Source organism: Neophocaena asiaeorientalis, unplaced genomic scaffold (assembly GCF_003031525.2).
Source record: "Neophocaena asiaeorientalis asiaeorientalis breed wild unplaced genomic scaffold, Neophocaena_asiaeorientalis_V1.1 scaffold543, whole genome shotgun sequence".
NCBI classification, from domain to species: domain Eukaryota; kingdom Metazoa; phylum Chordata; class Mammalia; order Artiodactyla; family Phocoenidae; genus Neophocaena; species Neophocaena asiaeorientalis.
The window spans coordinates 781518-793711 of NW_020173671.1; the positions used below are offsets into that span (position 1 = coordinate 781518).

The 12194-nt window shown below is 40.2% G+C and overlaps 1 protein-coding gene across 12 annotated transcripts in view; it reads left to right on the forward strand.

The window, feature by feature from the left end:
- Positions 1-12194, forward strand: part of NDEL1 (nudE neurodevelopment protein 1 like 1) — a 56012-nt gene that overhangs the window by 18028 nt on the left and 25790 nt on the right. For all 12 annotated transcript variants that reach the window (XR_003003639.1, XR_003003640.1, XR_003003638.1 and 9 more), the window contains exons 2-5: positions 6165-6262; positions 7632-7785; positions 8698-8846; positions 10802-10938. Coding sequence is in view for 7 of the 12 variants with exons in the window: in XM_024748380.1 (XP_024604148.1) it covers positions 6177-6262; positions 7632-7785; positions 8698-8846; positions 10802-10938 (526 nt within the window). In the remaining 5 variants the exon portion in view is untranslated. The remainder of the gene's footprint in view (positions 1-6164; positions 6263-7631; positions 7786-8697; positions 8847-10801; positions 10939-12194) is intronic.

A 12194-nucleotide genomic window follows, 5' to 3' on the forward strand; every position in this document is an offset into this window, starting at 1 on the left:
CGTAATGCCCCATGTAGAAGCTGTCATACTTCTGGGGTTCACTCTCCGTCTGTATGGGACAAGGTATTGAGGGAAGATTTGGGTAGTAGGGAAGAGTATATGATTATCTACTTTCATTTCAGCTTCAGAAGATTGTAGATGTGTCATTAAAGCTTTTTCTCTTTTTTGGTAGCAGTATAGTTTTCTGTATTGACTTTCTGTAGTCTAATATCTCCAGTTACATAGTTTCATATAACACAGTGGACACATCCTCCTGCTGTAACTTGAAGCAAAATGAACAGATTGTCTTTATAGCCCCTGAGAAGGTAGCAAATTTTTGTTATTTGTAAAAAAATCCAATTTCTGTAAAGGCTGAGTCTCGTGAATAAAATTAGAGTGATAAAGCTGGATAATACCAATTAGGCAGTAGAAATGAAGTATGACCACAAAGAAAGAGCTTTTTGTTTATTTTTTAATCTGGTTCTTCAAGGCTATTCCAGAAGAGGTTTTAGAAATGTTTTCAGTAATGGTGGTATCACTGAAATATGCACATAGCTTCCAGAAGTGATTAATTTTAAGGAATCATTTGTATGTTCTAAATTCTGAAGCACATTTATTTTGTGGTTATACTTCAAAGGTCTGCAACTGAACGACCAGTTTTTAAAAATAATTTAACGACGCAACTAAGACCCGGCGCAACCAAATAAAAAAATGAAATTTATGCTGCGTTTACTGTGCCAGACTCCGTACTAAGTACTTTCCAATGTTAACACACTTGATCTTCATAACAACCCTATTTTAATTATTATCCCCATTTTACAGGTGAGGAAGTGGGTCACTGAGTGGTTAAGTAACTTGCCCAAGGTCAACTAGTGAGTAGAGGACTCTGATTCCAACCTGGGCAGTTTGGCTCCAGGGTCAGGGCTCTTAACTGCTATGCTGTGCTGCTCCTACCACTTGATACCCTCTTAAGTGTTTTTAATTGGTTTGTTTGGAAAAGCTGATGGTCATTTTAGTAAAAGGCTTCTGGCAGAGATTACTGTTTGAGGGACCAATAAGTGACTTGTAAAAGTAGCCTGTTAATTAGAAAAATTGTAGTCTATGTTCAACTCACATAAGATTCAGCAAGAAAACAGAAGCGAGTGTGAAATAAAAACACGTATTAAAATAATTTGGCTAGAATTACTTGACACTGAGCTAAGTAGTTGGACAAGGAAAATACAAGAAATAGAACTAGATTCTCAAGAAGTTTCACACGGAAGGCTATTTAAAACCTGAGTCGCCAGGGGACACTGATGGAAAAATTGGTAGTTGTATTAAGAATACGGCCCTATTCAAGAACCAAAAAACAGGGACAAATGGACACTTTATAGTATACCCAGAGGTGTAAACAGTGAGATTCCTCAGGGAACACTACTTAGCTAAGCACTCTTCAAAGTAATAACAGCTGTAGGTCCTCTGATACTGTATAAATGGGTCAACAACAATGAAAAACAGCCTCACACAGAAGAGTTTCAAACTGGGCATGTGAACGATAACATTTGTAGATGAAAACAACCCTAACCCTATTTGTAGAAGGGTTGGCTCCACAATTCAAATACATTCAAATAAATGTTAGATGCCAAGGGAGGCATCTAGTAGTCATTATGAACTTCTATAAGGACTTTGGCCCATGGACCAATCGCCAGAATCATCAAATACTGCATAGTAACAGAAGGAGTACTGGAAACTGTAAAAGTATCTTACCTGCGAATAGAATGTTGACATGCTGAAGTAGCATCAGTCACTGAACTCCAGAAAGGCACGTTTGTAATCTAGAGAAGTTCCAGAGCAAGACAACAAAAATATTTAAGGGATCCAGATGGCTGCCAAGTGAATACAAAGCTAAAAGGACAAGAAATATTCACTTTGAGAGGACCAAGGCTGAGAGGTATTATCATCAAAGTCTACAGAACTAGGGCCTAAAAAAGAATACAGACTTGTTTACCAAATCCTAGAATCTTTAAAGGGAGCAACACACTAAATGTAAATTTAAGACCAAATATACTGTGTTTTGATTTCTCTGGAGTTTCCAACTTGCTTTTTTTTCTTGTTGACACAAGAGTGATGTCCTTTTATCATAACCTCAGATTTATCCAGCTTCCCAGTCATGGTGTCTGTTATGGGGTTCCTCCTTTTTCCTGGAGCCATCCATCTGGACTGAGTGACTCTCGGGGCGTGATGGACTAGGCTTCATCTTGGGATGTTTCTTCTTTGCAATCCTGGGTTGGAGCCACTATTTCCTATAGCCTGTGCCATCCAGGTCTTGTTGTTCTCTCTTTTGTAGCTGTCTCAGGAGATGTGTAGGAGGTAATCCTCCTGAGTTCTTGTATGAGAAGAGTTCTCTCATTTCCTGAATTACCAGTTTCCTCTAGGTTCAGTAGGTCCTAGGATTTTCTTACTCATGCTGCTGGCTTTTCTCATTTGTCTGGTGGTTCTTGGTTGTCCATTTATATTTAAGAATTGAGGGCTGGACAGTGATTATTTTAGGTAGCTAGTGTGCAGTAGTTATCGCCAAGGCTCTCCCCCGTAAGTCCCAGCAGCTCCCTATTCTGTGATGTGGAGCCTATGCTGAGCTTTATAAGTGTCTGTGAATGTGGCTTGGCCTGCCTCAGACTGATAATTTTGTCTAGCCGAGAATGATAGGTTTTATAATTTTGTTTTAATACATGGTGGTGTGTTGTGAGGTAGAAATAAACTGCCCACACATCTTTTGGCTTACACCATTTCTGAAATAGGAATTTCGATATTAATAAAGGAAAGCAGTACTTTGAAAGCAAAGAGGGAATAATAGGAAAAAAAATTATAAGTCAGATTCAAATATTAGACTTCTACGGCATTCCATGTTCCTGGTGAGGCAGAAGGGATTTATAAGACACAGGTCCTGCCCTTGGAAACTACCTGGAGAGACACAACCTTTCATCGCTCTTCAAATATTTCTTTTTTTTCTTTTTTTTTGTGGTACGCGGGCCTCTCCCATTGCGGAGCAGAGGCTCCGGATGCGCAGGCTCAGCGGCCATGGCTCACGGGCCCAGCCGCTCTGCGGCATGTGGGGTCTTCCTGGACTGGAGCACGAACCCGTGTCCCCTGCGTTGGCAGGCGGACTCTCAACCACTGCGCCACCAGGGAAGCCCCAAATATTCCTTGTTTAAAATAAAGTAGCAGCAGAACTTTGCTTCTTGTGTCCCTTAGATCTTCATAACGTTTTGTAATACCATAATTTATTGATTGTGTATGAGAAACTGAATGTTTGAGCTGCACATTGATACATGGTTGCCAGTGTTCTAGTGGCAGATGTGTCTCTCCAGGTTTGAGGACCAGCACCCAGGAGCTTCTTTACGGCTGGACTCATAGATTTCAAATGTAATTAACTTTTTTTTTTTTTTTTTGCATTTTGGGAAAAGACCTTATGTAGAGCATTCAAGGGACACAATGATTGTTGCCTCACCCTGAGGCGCTTCTCTCATGTGTTCTGTAATTATATCTTCAGCTGGGTTGTCAAGGAGACTTAGGCAATGAGTCTGAGGGGTTTTTGATACCATGTGGTGATGCCCTTAACTGCTCTGGATACTCTTCTGAGATCCAAATAAACCTCTTGCTACTGGATTAGCCTCATCTTCATTCACACCTTACTACAAATTAAATTACAGTTACAAATAAGATTATCCCTACATCTGGGGAAATTGAATAGGAATTGGGAACTTTGATGAAGAGTTAGGATTATAAAATTAATCAGTATTATTTACTAACCAGTATACATATTTGAAGAAACAAGTCAGCTAGTATAGTCCAAACCCTTATTAGATGGAAAAACTGAGACTTTAAGAGATTAAGCAGATTGCTTAATTGCCATTAAGGAATTTAATGGCAGAGTGGAAACCCTAGAACCCAGTCTCAGCAGGACTCCTAACTGTGGGTTTTACATTTTAGTATGCTGTCATGCTATAACGGTATCTTCAAGAGTAGAAAAACAGACAAAAGTGTGCCAGTGTAGGGGTAATAAGATAAGAGGAGGGTGCATTTGGTCCACTGAATGTTTATCCAGCACTTAACAATGTCTGACACATTGTAGGTGCTCAGTAAACGTCTGTAAGCACTATGTACTTTCTCTGAGCAAAGTGCTGTGCTTAGTGCCAGGAAGAGATGCCATGTATGTCAAGGACCATCTCTTTTCAGAGAACTCTTAGGCTGATTGGTAATTTAAGTTAATTAGAAGATTGACTAATATGCCAAAAGTAATAGTAGACGATGTGGTCAGGAAAGACTTGACTAAACCCGGAAGAAGTCACAGTAGGCCGCAAAAGCATCACACTAAATGTATATATTGATAGTTACATTTTAATTTTATTCAACTAGAAGCCATTCTTGTGTCTCTTTGGTATACCTACCCTCAAGTTGAATTTGTACTGTATTTGTTCTTGTCCATGTCTTTTCCAAACATTCGTGAGTAGTGAGTCCTGCTGGATGAATTCCGTATTCTCTACAACTTCAAGTTTTAATTTACTTTTAAAATTTATTTTTGGCTGCTTTGGGTCTTCATTGCTGTGTGCGGGCTTTCTCTAGTTGTGGCGAAAGGGGGCTACTCCTCGACGCGGTGAGATGGCTTCTCTTGTTGCAGAGCACAGGCTCTAGGCGTGTGGGCTTCAGTAGTTGTGGCACGCGGGCTCAGTAGTTGTGGCGCACGGGCTCTAGAGCGCAGGCTCAGTAGTTGTGGCACATGGGCTTCGTTGCTCCACAGCATGTGGGATTGGTTTTAGCAAAGATGGGGGGCTGCATTGGGTCTTCATTGCTGTGCATGGGCTTCTCACCCCAGAGGAGTCCCTATTAATTTACTTTTAAAGCTGGGCTTGAATTCTTGCTACCCAGTATGGATTAGGTTGAATCAATTTTGGTTTAATTTAATAAATATTATTGAATATCTGCTATGGTGCAGGCAATGTGCTGGGGTTGAAATCAGTAAGAATGATACACAGCCTAATAGGGGGAGGTGTAAGCAAATGAATTATTATGTGGTAAATATATGCATGAAAGCATATTCATGGGGGCCAAGAGTTTGGGAGATTTTAGTGCTGTCTGGGTGAGGACAGGAAATGATTTCTGGAAAAGGTGACAGCTAGGTTTTAAAGGATAAATAGGAGCTTTCTAAATGCACAAGGAAGGAGAGCTATTCCAGGTAGGGAAAATATCCAGACCTGAAGCAGAATGGTGCATTAGGACAATTTTGAACAGTATTGCTGGAATATAAAGTAGGATGCTTGGGGACAGGGTTGTAGGAGGTAAGACTGAAACACTTAGGTGTGAATCTAGGACAAGCCCCAACGTCTTTGGTATTCCATTGGGCCTGACAGTTAGTTGGGAATTTTAGGTAGCCAGGAGTTGTGGCCTCTCCTGTTGTGGAGCACAGGCTCCGGACGCGCAGGCTCAGCGGCCATGGCTCACGGGCCCAGCCGCTCTGCGGCATGTGGGATCTTCCCAGACCGGGGCACAAACCCGTGTCCCCTGCCTCAGCAGGTGGACTCTCAACCACTGCGCCACCAAGGAAGCCCTAAATAGATATTTTTTAACCCACTCTGAAAGCCTTGGGAGAAGAACCAAGGTGAAAGAACATTGAAGTTGGAGAATTAGTGGACTTATGGAGGAAGCTTGGGACTTAAAAGATAATTAACAGGACATTTTTAGAAATGTAATGATAGTAAATTATTGGGAATGTGGTCCCTGATCTCCTCGAAAGGCTACCTGGTATAAAATGTTTCAAGCAGGTGTTTTGAAGCAATTGTACAACAGAGAAGGGCACGCAGCAGTAGCAACTCTTAACAGTAAGCTTGTTTTCTGTTACCTGATTCCCAGAAGATCAGTTCGCTGCGAACCAGCTGCAGGATGATTCTGTGGGGTCAACTCCCCAGAACCTAGTGCCGCCACTAGAAGCGCTTCACGTGGCTTCCCACAATGCTGGTGGTCCCTGTGAGTGGGGCAGTGAAGTGATTTAGGTGCCTGAGCTTATTGTAATAAAGAGCTAACTGCTCTTAGAATCTTTCATGTTTGACTCCCTCCAAAATGCTGCAGATTTAGTGTTGTCCCAGACTTTATACTTTTACTAAGATTCCTATGTTCTCTATTAATTTATTTTCATCTTTAATATTTCACAGGCTTTCTTGATCATGGATGGTGAAGATATACCAGATTTTTCAAGTTTAAAGGAGGAAACTGCTTATTGGAAGGAACTTTCCTTGAAGTATAAACAAAGGTAATGTTGAAAAGCATCCTAAAAATAGGAGAGGGCTTTGGAATACATAATCTCTAGTTTGTGCTTTTTTTTTTTTTTTTTTTTTTAGCAAAGCTAAATTTAGAGTTTCTGATATAGGATTGGGATTCTAGAAATAGTCATAGCATTGCTTGTATTTAAATAATATAAAAATGACATAAATCCTTATATTACTCGAATTATTAAAATAGTAAGAAAGCTGTCATTTGTGATTTCTCCTGGTAGTTTACCTCCTTTTATAAAGCTTATTACTGCTCTTGGCCATCTTTGGCCTGCTCGGTGTACAGATTCTGCCTCATTTTGGTGTTTTGGAGATTCTGATAAGCTCTCTAGGGCTTCATAGGGTAGACTTTCTTCAGGCAGGTGTTATCAGTGTCTGGAGCCAGCAAAGCTTTGAGGGAGGGGCAAGAGCTTCAGGGGTATATGGAGCATTTTATAAAATCTCAATCATTTCACTTAGTTGGGAAAACTTGTAGATAACCTTTTAAGTACCAAAACTTAAATTTCTTTTTAAAATGAAATCTTTCTAAAATATATATACATCTTCCAACTTTGGTTAACAGTTTAGTAAGACTCATCAGACTTTTTTTTTTGGGGGGCTGCATTGGGTCTTCATTGCTGTGCATGGGCTTCTCATTGCGGTGGCTTGTCTTGTTGCGGAGCACAGGCTCTAGGCTCGCTGTCTTCCGTAGTTGTGGCTCATGGGCTTCAGTAGTTGTGGCTCGTGGGCTTAGTTGCTCCGCGGCACGTGGGATCTTCCCAGACCAGGGCTTGAACCCTTGTCCCCTGCATTGGCAGGCGGATTCTTAACCACTGCGCCACCAGGGAAGTCCTGTCAAACCTTTTATTGCTATTTCACTGTTGTTGCTGAAGCCAGTTACTGTACTGTGCTAGTGGATATGGGAAGTGTGCGTCTATGGCAGGGGTTCTTAGTCTTTTTGTGCCATAGGTGCCTTCATAGGCTGGGGAAAGCCTATGGACCCCTTCTCAGAATAACATTTTTAAACGCATAAAATTAAATAATAGAATTACAGAGGAAGCCAATTACGTTGAAAAAACAAATCTAAATGTTAAACTAATTTGTGGATAGTAATATGTGCTTCTTTATCAATATGTTAAATAAGAAAGGGGTGAAGTGTATAAAAAATGAATCCTTCTGAGGCTTATAATTTATTTTCATTGAATCCTGAATATAGAGTAAGAGATGCAAAATAGATGGCCTTTATTGTTTAGTATATTTTATGGTAGCATAACGTTCAGGCAAAAATTATTGAATTGATATATAATCATCTTCAGGATGATCCTTATGCTTCCTACTATAACTGATCTTTCCCGCTTTGTTTCTGATTAGCTTCCAGGAAGCTCGGGATGAGCTAGTTGAATTCCAGGAAGGAAGCAGAGAATTAGAAGCAGAGTTGGAGGCACAGTTAGTACAGGCTGAACAAAGAAATAGAGACTTGCAAGCTGATAACCAAAGACTGAAGTATGAAGTGGAAGCATTAAAGGTAATTGTGGCAGTAAAAGCTGGTGTCTCATTTGCTGGGTTTTATTAAAATGAGAAATACATTCTTTTAGGTGGAGCTTAAGAGCAGCAGGCAACATAAAAATGTAAAAAGGCCTAAAGTGAATTTTTGACAAAAACTGTTTGCTTTCATGGAACCAAGGGAAAGGTGGTTTAGAGTTCAGGAGTTCACTTGGAAACTGTAGCTGTCAGTTTTTTAGCTGTAATGTTCCTAGCTATAATATTACGTTGTAGTTCCTATATTTTCAAAAGCTGCCTGATTATTTGTTTTGACACAGTACCTTATTGTGTGGCACTTTAAAATTATATTTGTATGAAATACACATTTATTTCATTATGGTTTGCAGTCCCTTTAGTTTTGGAGTTTAGTTTTTAAAAATTCCCTTCTAACAAGGAATTTTCAGGAGTGAAAGATTAACCCCTTTTTGCTGCTCTTCCTCACATGCCTAAGCCAGATGCTTGGGGTGTTCCTGTGTCTGGGCAGTGGGGTAGATTTGGGGAAGGTGAGGTATAGGGAATTTGAACTCTTGTCAGTCAGCTTCTTTGTGCTTACCCTGGGCTGCATTCAGCCTAAGAACCCGGAGGTTCCCCCACCAAGACTGAGGTTTTTAAGGCAACGGTTTCACTATTTTACCTCTTTTCAAAGAGATCATTATTAAATTTCTTTGAGAGGAGAATGATTGACTAATTTTATATGAGTTAAGGCACTTGGAATGAATGTGTCATTGTTTTTAAATAGTGTAAAAAGGAGAGAGGGGTACCACCAACTCAGATTGTGGGTGAATCTCTTGGATCCCACCCGCCCCCGTCCCACCCCTTACTTGGGTTACATCCTTTATTAAAGAAAACTATATGTTGATGACACATGCTTTCCTTCCTATACCCACACCTTCAGGAGAAACTGGAGCATCAGTATGCACAGAGCTACAAGCAGGTCTCAGTATTAGAAGATGATCTAAGTCAGACCCGGGCCATTAAGGAGCAGCTACATAAGTACGTGAGGGAGCTGGAGCAGGCCAACGACGACCTGGAGCGGGCGAAGCGGTACGTGAGCGGTGTGCCTTCTGTTGCAATGACAGAAGTTGGCAGTCAGTGATTAGAATTTGGTTTTAGGCTCAACCTATCACCTAGATCTTAGTTCCAGAACATTTCCTTTTGGTATTTCATGTCACCTGTAACTCGTCACATTGAAACTTACCAAAAATCCTGATCTCCCCAGGTAATGCCCTTCCAGGCTTTTCTTTCTGGTTTTCCTTTTTCCTCCTCCTTTCAGGTACCATTGTTGATCCTGTTGGTTTTTCTTTAAAACATGTCTCATTCATTCCTCCATCTTCCCTGTATGTTCTCAGTACTACCACACTTCTTGAAGGTCCTCACATCTTATACCTGAATCCTGCAGTTAATTCCTAGCTGATCTGTCTTTAAATTTTCACTGCTTTTTATTCTCTTCTGTTTTAATACTGACCAATGAATTGTCTCAAAATAATGCTTTTATTATGATTTTGCTGAACAGCCTATAGTGGCTTGCCGTTACTTTGCCAAGATTGCATATATCTATAATTAGTTGTTTCTTAACCATTCCAAACTTAATTCCTATTACTTTACAATGATTGTCTGATATTCCTTTCCTTAGTATCTGAGTGACACTTAAATGCTTGGCATGATGCTAGAGTTGAGGATACAAAGATAAGCTAGCCACTGCCCTTAGGCGTGACAGATAGGGACAATCCACGTGGTAAACACTGGTACAGAGGAATGTACAGACTGCTCCAGGGCATAGAGAAGGGCACAGCTAAAGTACTCTGTGGTAACTGGGGAGCTGAGTCTGCAAGGAGGAGTAGATGTTAACCAGTGAAGAGAGAGATGCGAAGGCAGAGAGGCAGGAAAGTGCATGAGGTATTAATATTTCACTTTGACTGAAGTGTGTAAAGACAATATGGCTGAACAAGATGAGACTGGAAGATGTTTGGGGCCAGGTTGTGGAGAATCTTGTGCTCAGCTATGTTTGAAAGTCATTCTGTAGGCAAAGAGGTGCTCCTTAAGAATTTTTAAGCAAAGGAGTATTATCAGATTGTGATTTGGGAAGATAATACTGAGGAATTGAAAGTAAGGAGGAGGAGATGTAGGAGGAGATGTGAAGACCATTGAGGAGTAATCCAGGTGATGTATGAAGAATTAAGCCAAGGGCAGAAGGTTGGAGGAGAGCAAGTGGAATTGAGAGGCATTTTGACAGTTGACGGGAGGTGGTAAAATTGGACATGGCATTGAGCAGCGGTCCCCAACCTTTCTGGCACCAGGGACTGCTTTCGTGGAAGGCAGTTTTTCCACAGACAGGGACGGGGGTGGGTGGGGGTGGAGTGGAGGGGGTTTTCAGGAGGTAATGCGAGCGATGGGGAGTGGCAGATGGAGCTTTGCTCACTCATGCCGCTCACCTCCTGCTGGGGACCCCTGGCATTGAGAGTTCTAACTTGAGGTTAGGAAATTTTATTTCTGTAGCACATAGTGGGTAGAGGGCACATAGCAGGTACTTGTGAATGTTTGCTGAATAAGATGAGAAATGTGGGAAGAAAAAACCTTGGTAGGAAGAAAGTAAATAGAGTGGGAGCTGGGACCGCATTTTAAACTAATTCTTAGTTAATTCTTAACATACTCTAAAACTATTGAAAAGTTTTCTTCCTGAAAATATGTAAACTTCATTGACTCATGTTTAAAGTCCAATGGGGAGATATAAATTGTATGATAAGTAGGCTTCCTTTAAGAAACTTGAAGGAATTTAGATGGGAATTTAAGAGAAAAGAATACATTGAATGGCCACGAATGGTGGTAGAGACACTAAATGCACCAGAGGTCAGAAGGGGGCGAGATCATTCTCTTTTAACTGGGCCAGGCTTTCTAGGTCAGGAAATGGCATGAGATAAACTGACAGTTTCCTTTTGTAGTAGCTATTTGCACATTATTTATTTAATTCATGGACTTTCATTTTTTTTTTTTTTTTTTAGGGCAACGATAGTTTCGCTGGAAGACTTTGAACAAAGGCTAAATCAAGCCATTGAACGAAATGCATTTTTAGAAAGTGAACTTGATGAAAAGGAATCTTTGTTGGTCTCTGTACAGAGGTTAAAGGATGAAGCAAGAGGTAAAATTTATACTTAAAGAATATTTATTACCTTACTGTCCCTGAGCCAGAGTGCTAAGCTAGCTTCAGGATCAGCTTTTTAAAGCTACACGTTTGTATGCTTTTGTCAAACACAATGCTAAGTACTTTGAATCTGTTTATTCAATATCTACATCATCAACTCTAGGAGGCAGGTACTATTATCTCCATTTTGTAGGTCAGAAAACTGAGGCACAGAGAGTTTGAGTTGTCAGTAGGGATTCAAACCCTGGTCTATTTCCTAAAGCCTTAACCATTACCACTGTGTGTATATACTGCTTGGTTTGTTTGGAGTTTTTCCTTTTTGCTTGTCCTAAGTAATTTTGTCATGCACATATTAGCATTACATATGTGTACATATTGCTGTATACATATTATACATATAGAGAATATATACTTTCTTTTAAAATTCTCATTCCCTCCCTCTGTTTTTCTTTCATGCACGTTAGAATGCAGAATGTTGTAAAGAAGAAACAAAGTCTCTGTCAATCCCTTTATCTTGAAAGAACCCACTAAGAGTTTGGTGTGTTTCTTTCCACTCTTCCCTGTGACTATACATAAACATACCTGTATATTTTTTTCCTTTATATAATTGGAACCACATTATATATACATATATATTTTTTTCTATCCTCCTTTAATATAGTGAATGTAATCCATGCCATTAAAAAAAATCTTTTGAAACAGGTTTTTAAAAATGTATAATATTCTATTATATATGATTTTTTTTGATGGGTCCTTTATTATTGGTGGTTAATTTTTTGCTGTAAATAGTGTCCTTGTACATAATATTGGGGAGTATCTTTGATTTTCTTAGATTCTTAGAAGTGGCAAAGGATACAAGTATCTTTAATGGTTGTAATGGATGCTGCTAAATTACTTTTTAGAAAGTTGGTAACTTTACACTCTGGCAGTGACTGAGTGTCCTTCTCACAATGTTTACTAGTATTGTGAATAATAAAAACAGATTTTCGTTCTTTCTTTCTTTTTTTTTTTTTTGCGGTACGGGGGTCTCTCACTGTTGTGGTCTCTTCCATTGCGGAGCACAGGCTCCAGACGTGCAGGCTCAGCGGCCATGGCTCATGGGCCCAAGCCGCTCTGCGGCATGTGTGATCTTCCCAGACCGGGGCACAAACCCGTGTCCCCTGCATCGACAGGCGGACTCTCAACCACTGTGCCACCAGGGAAGCCCCAAAAACAGATTTTAAAATTATTTAAAAATCTATTTGAAAGTTGTA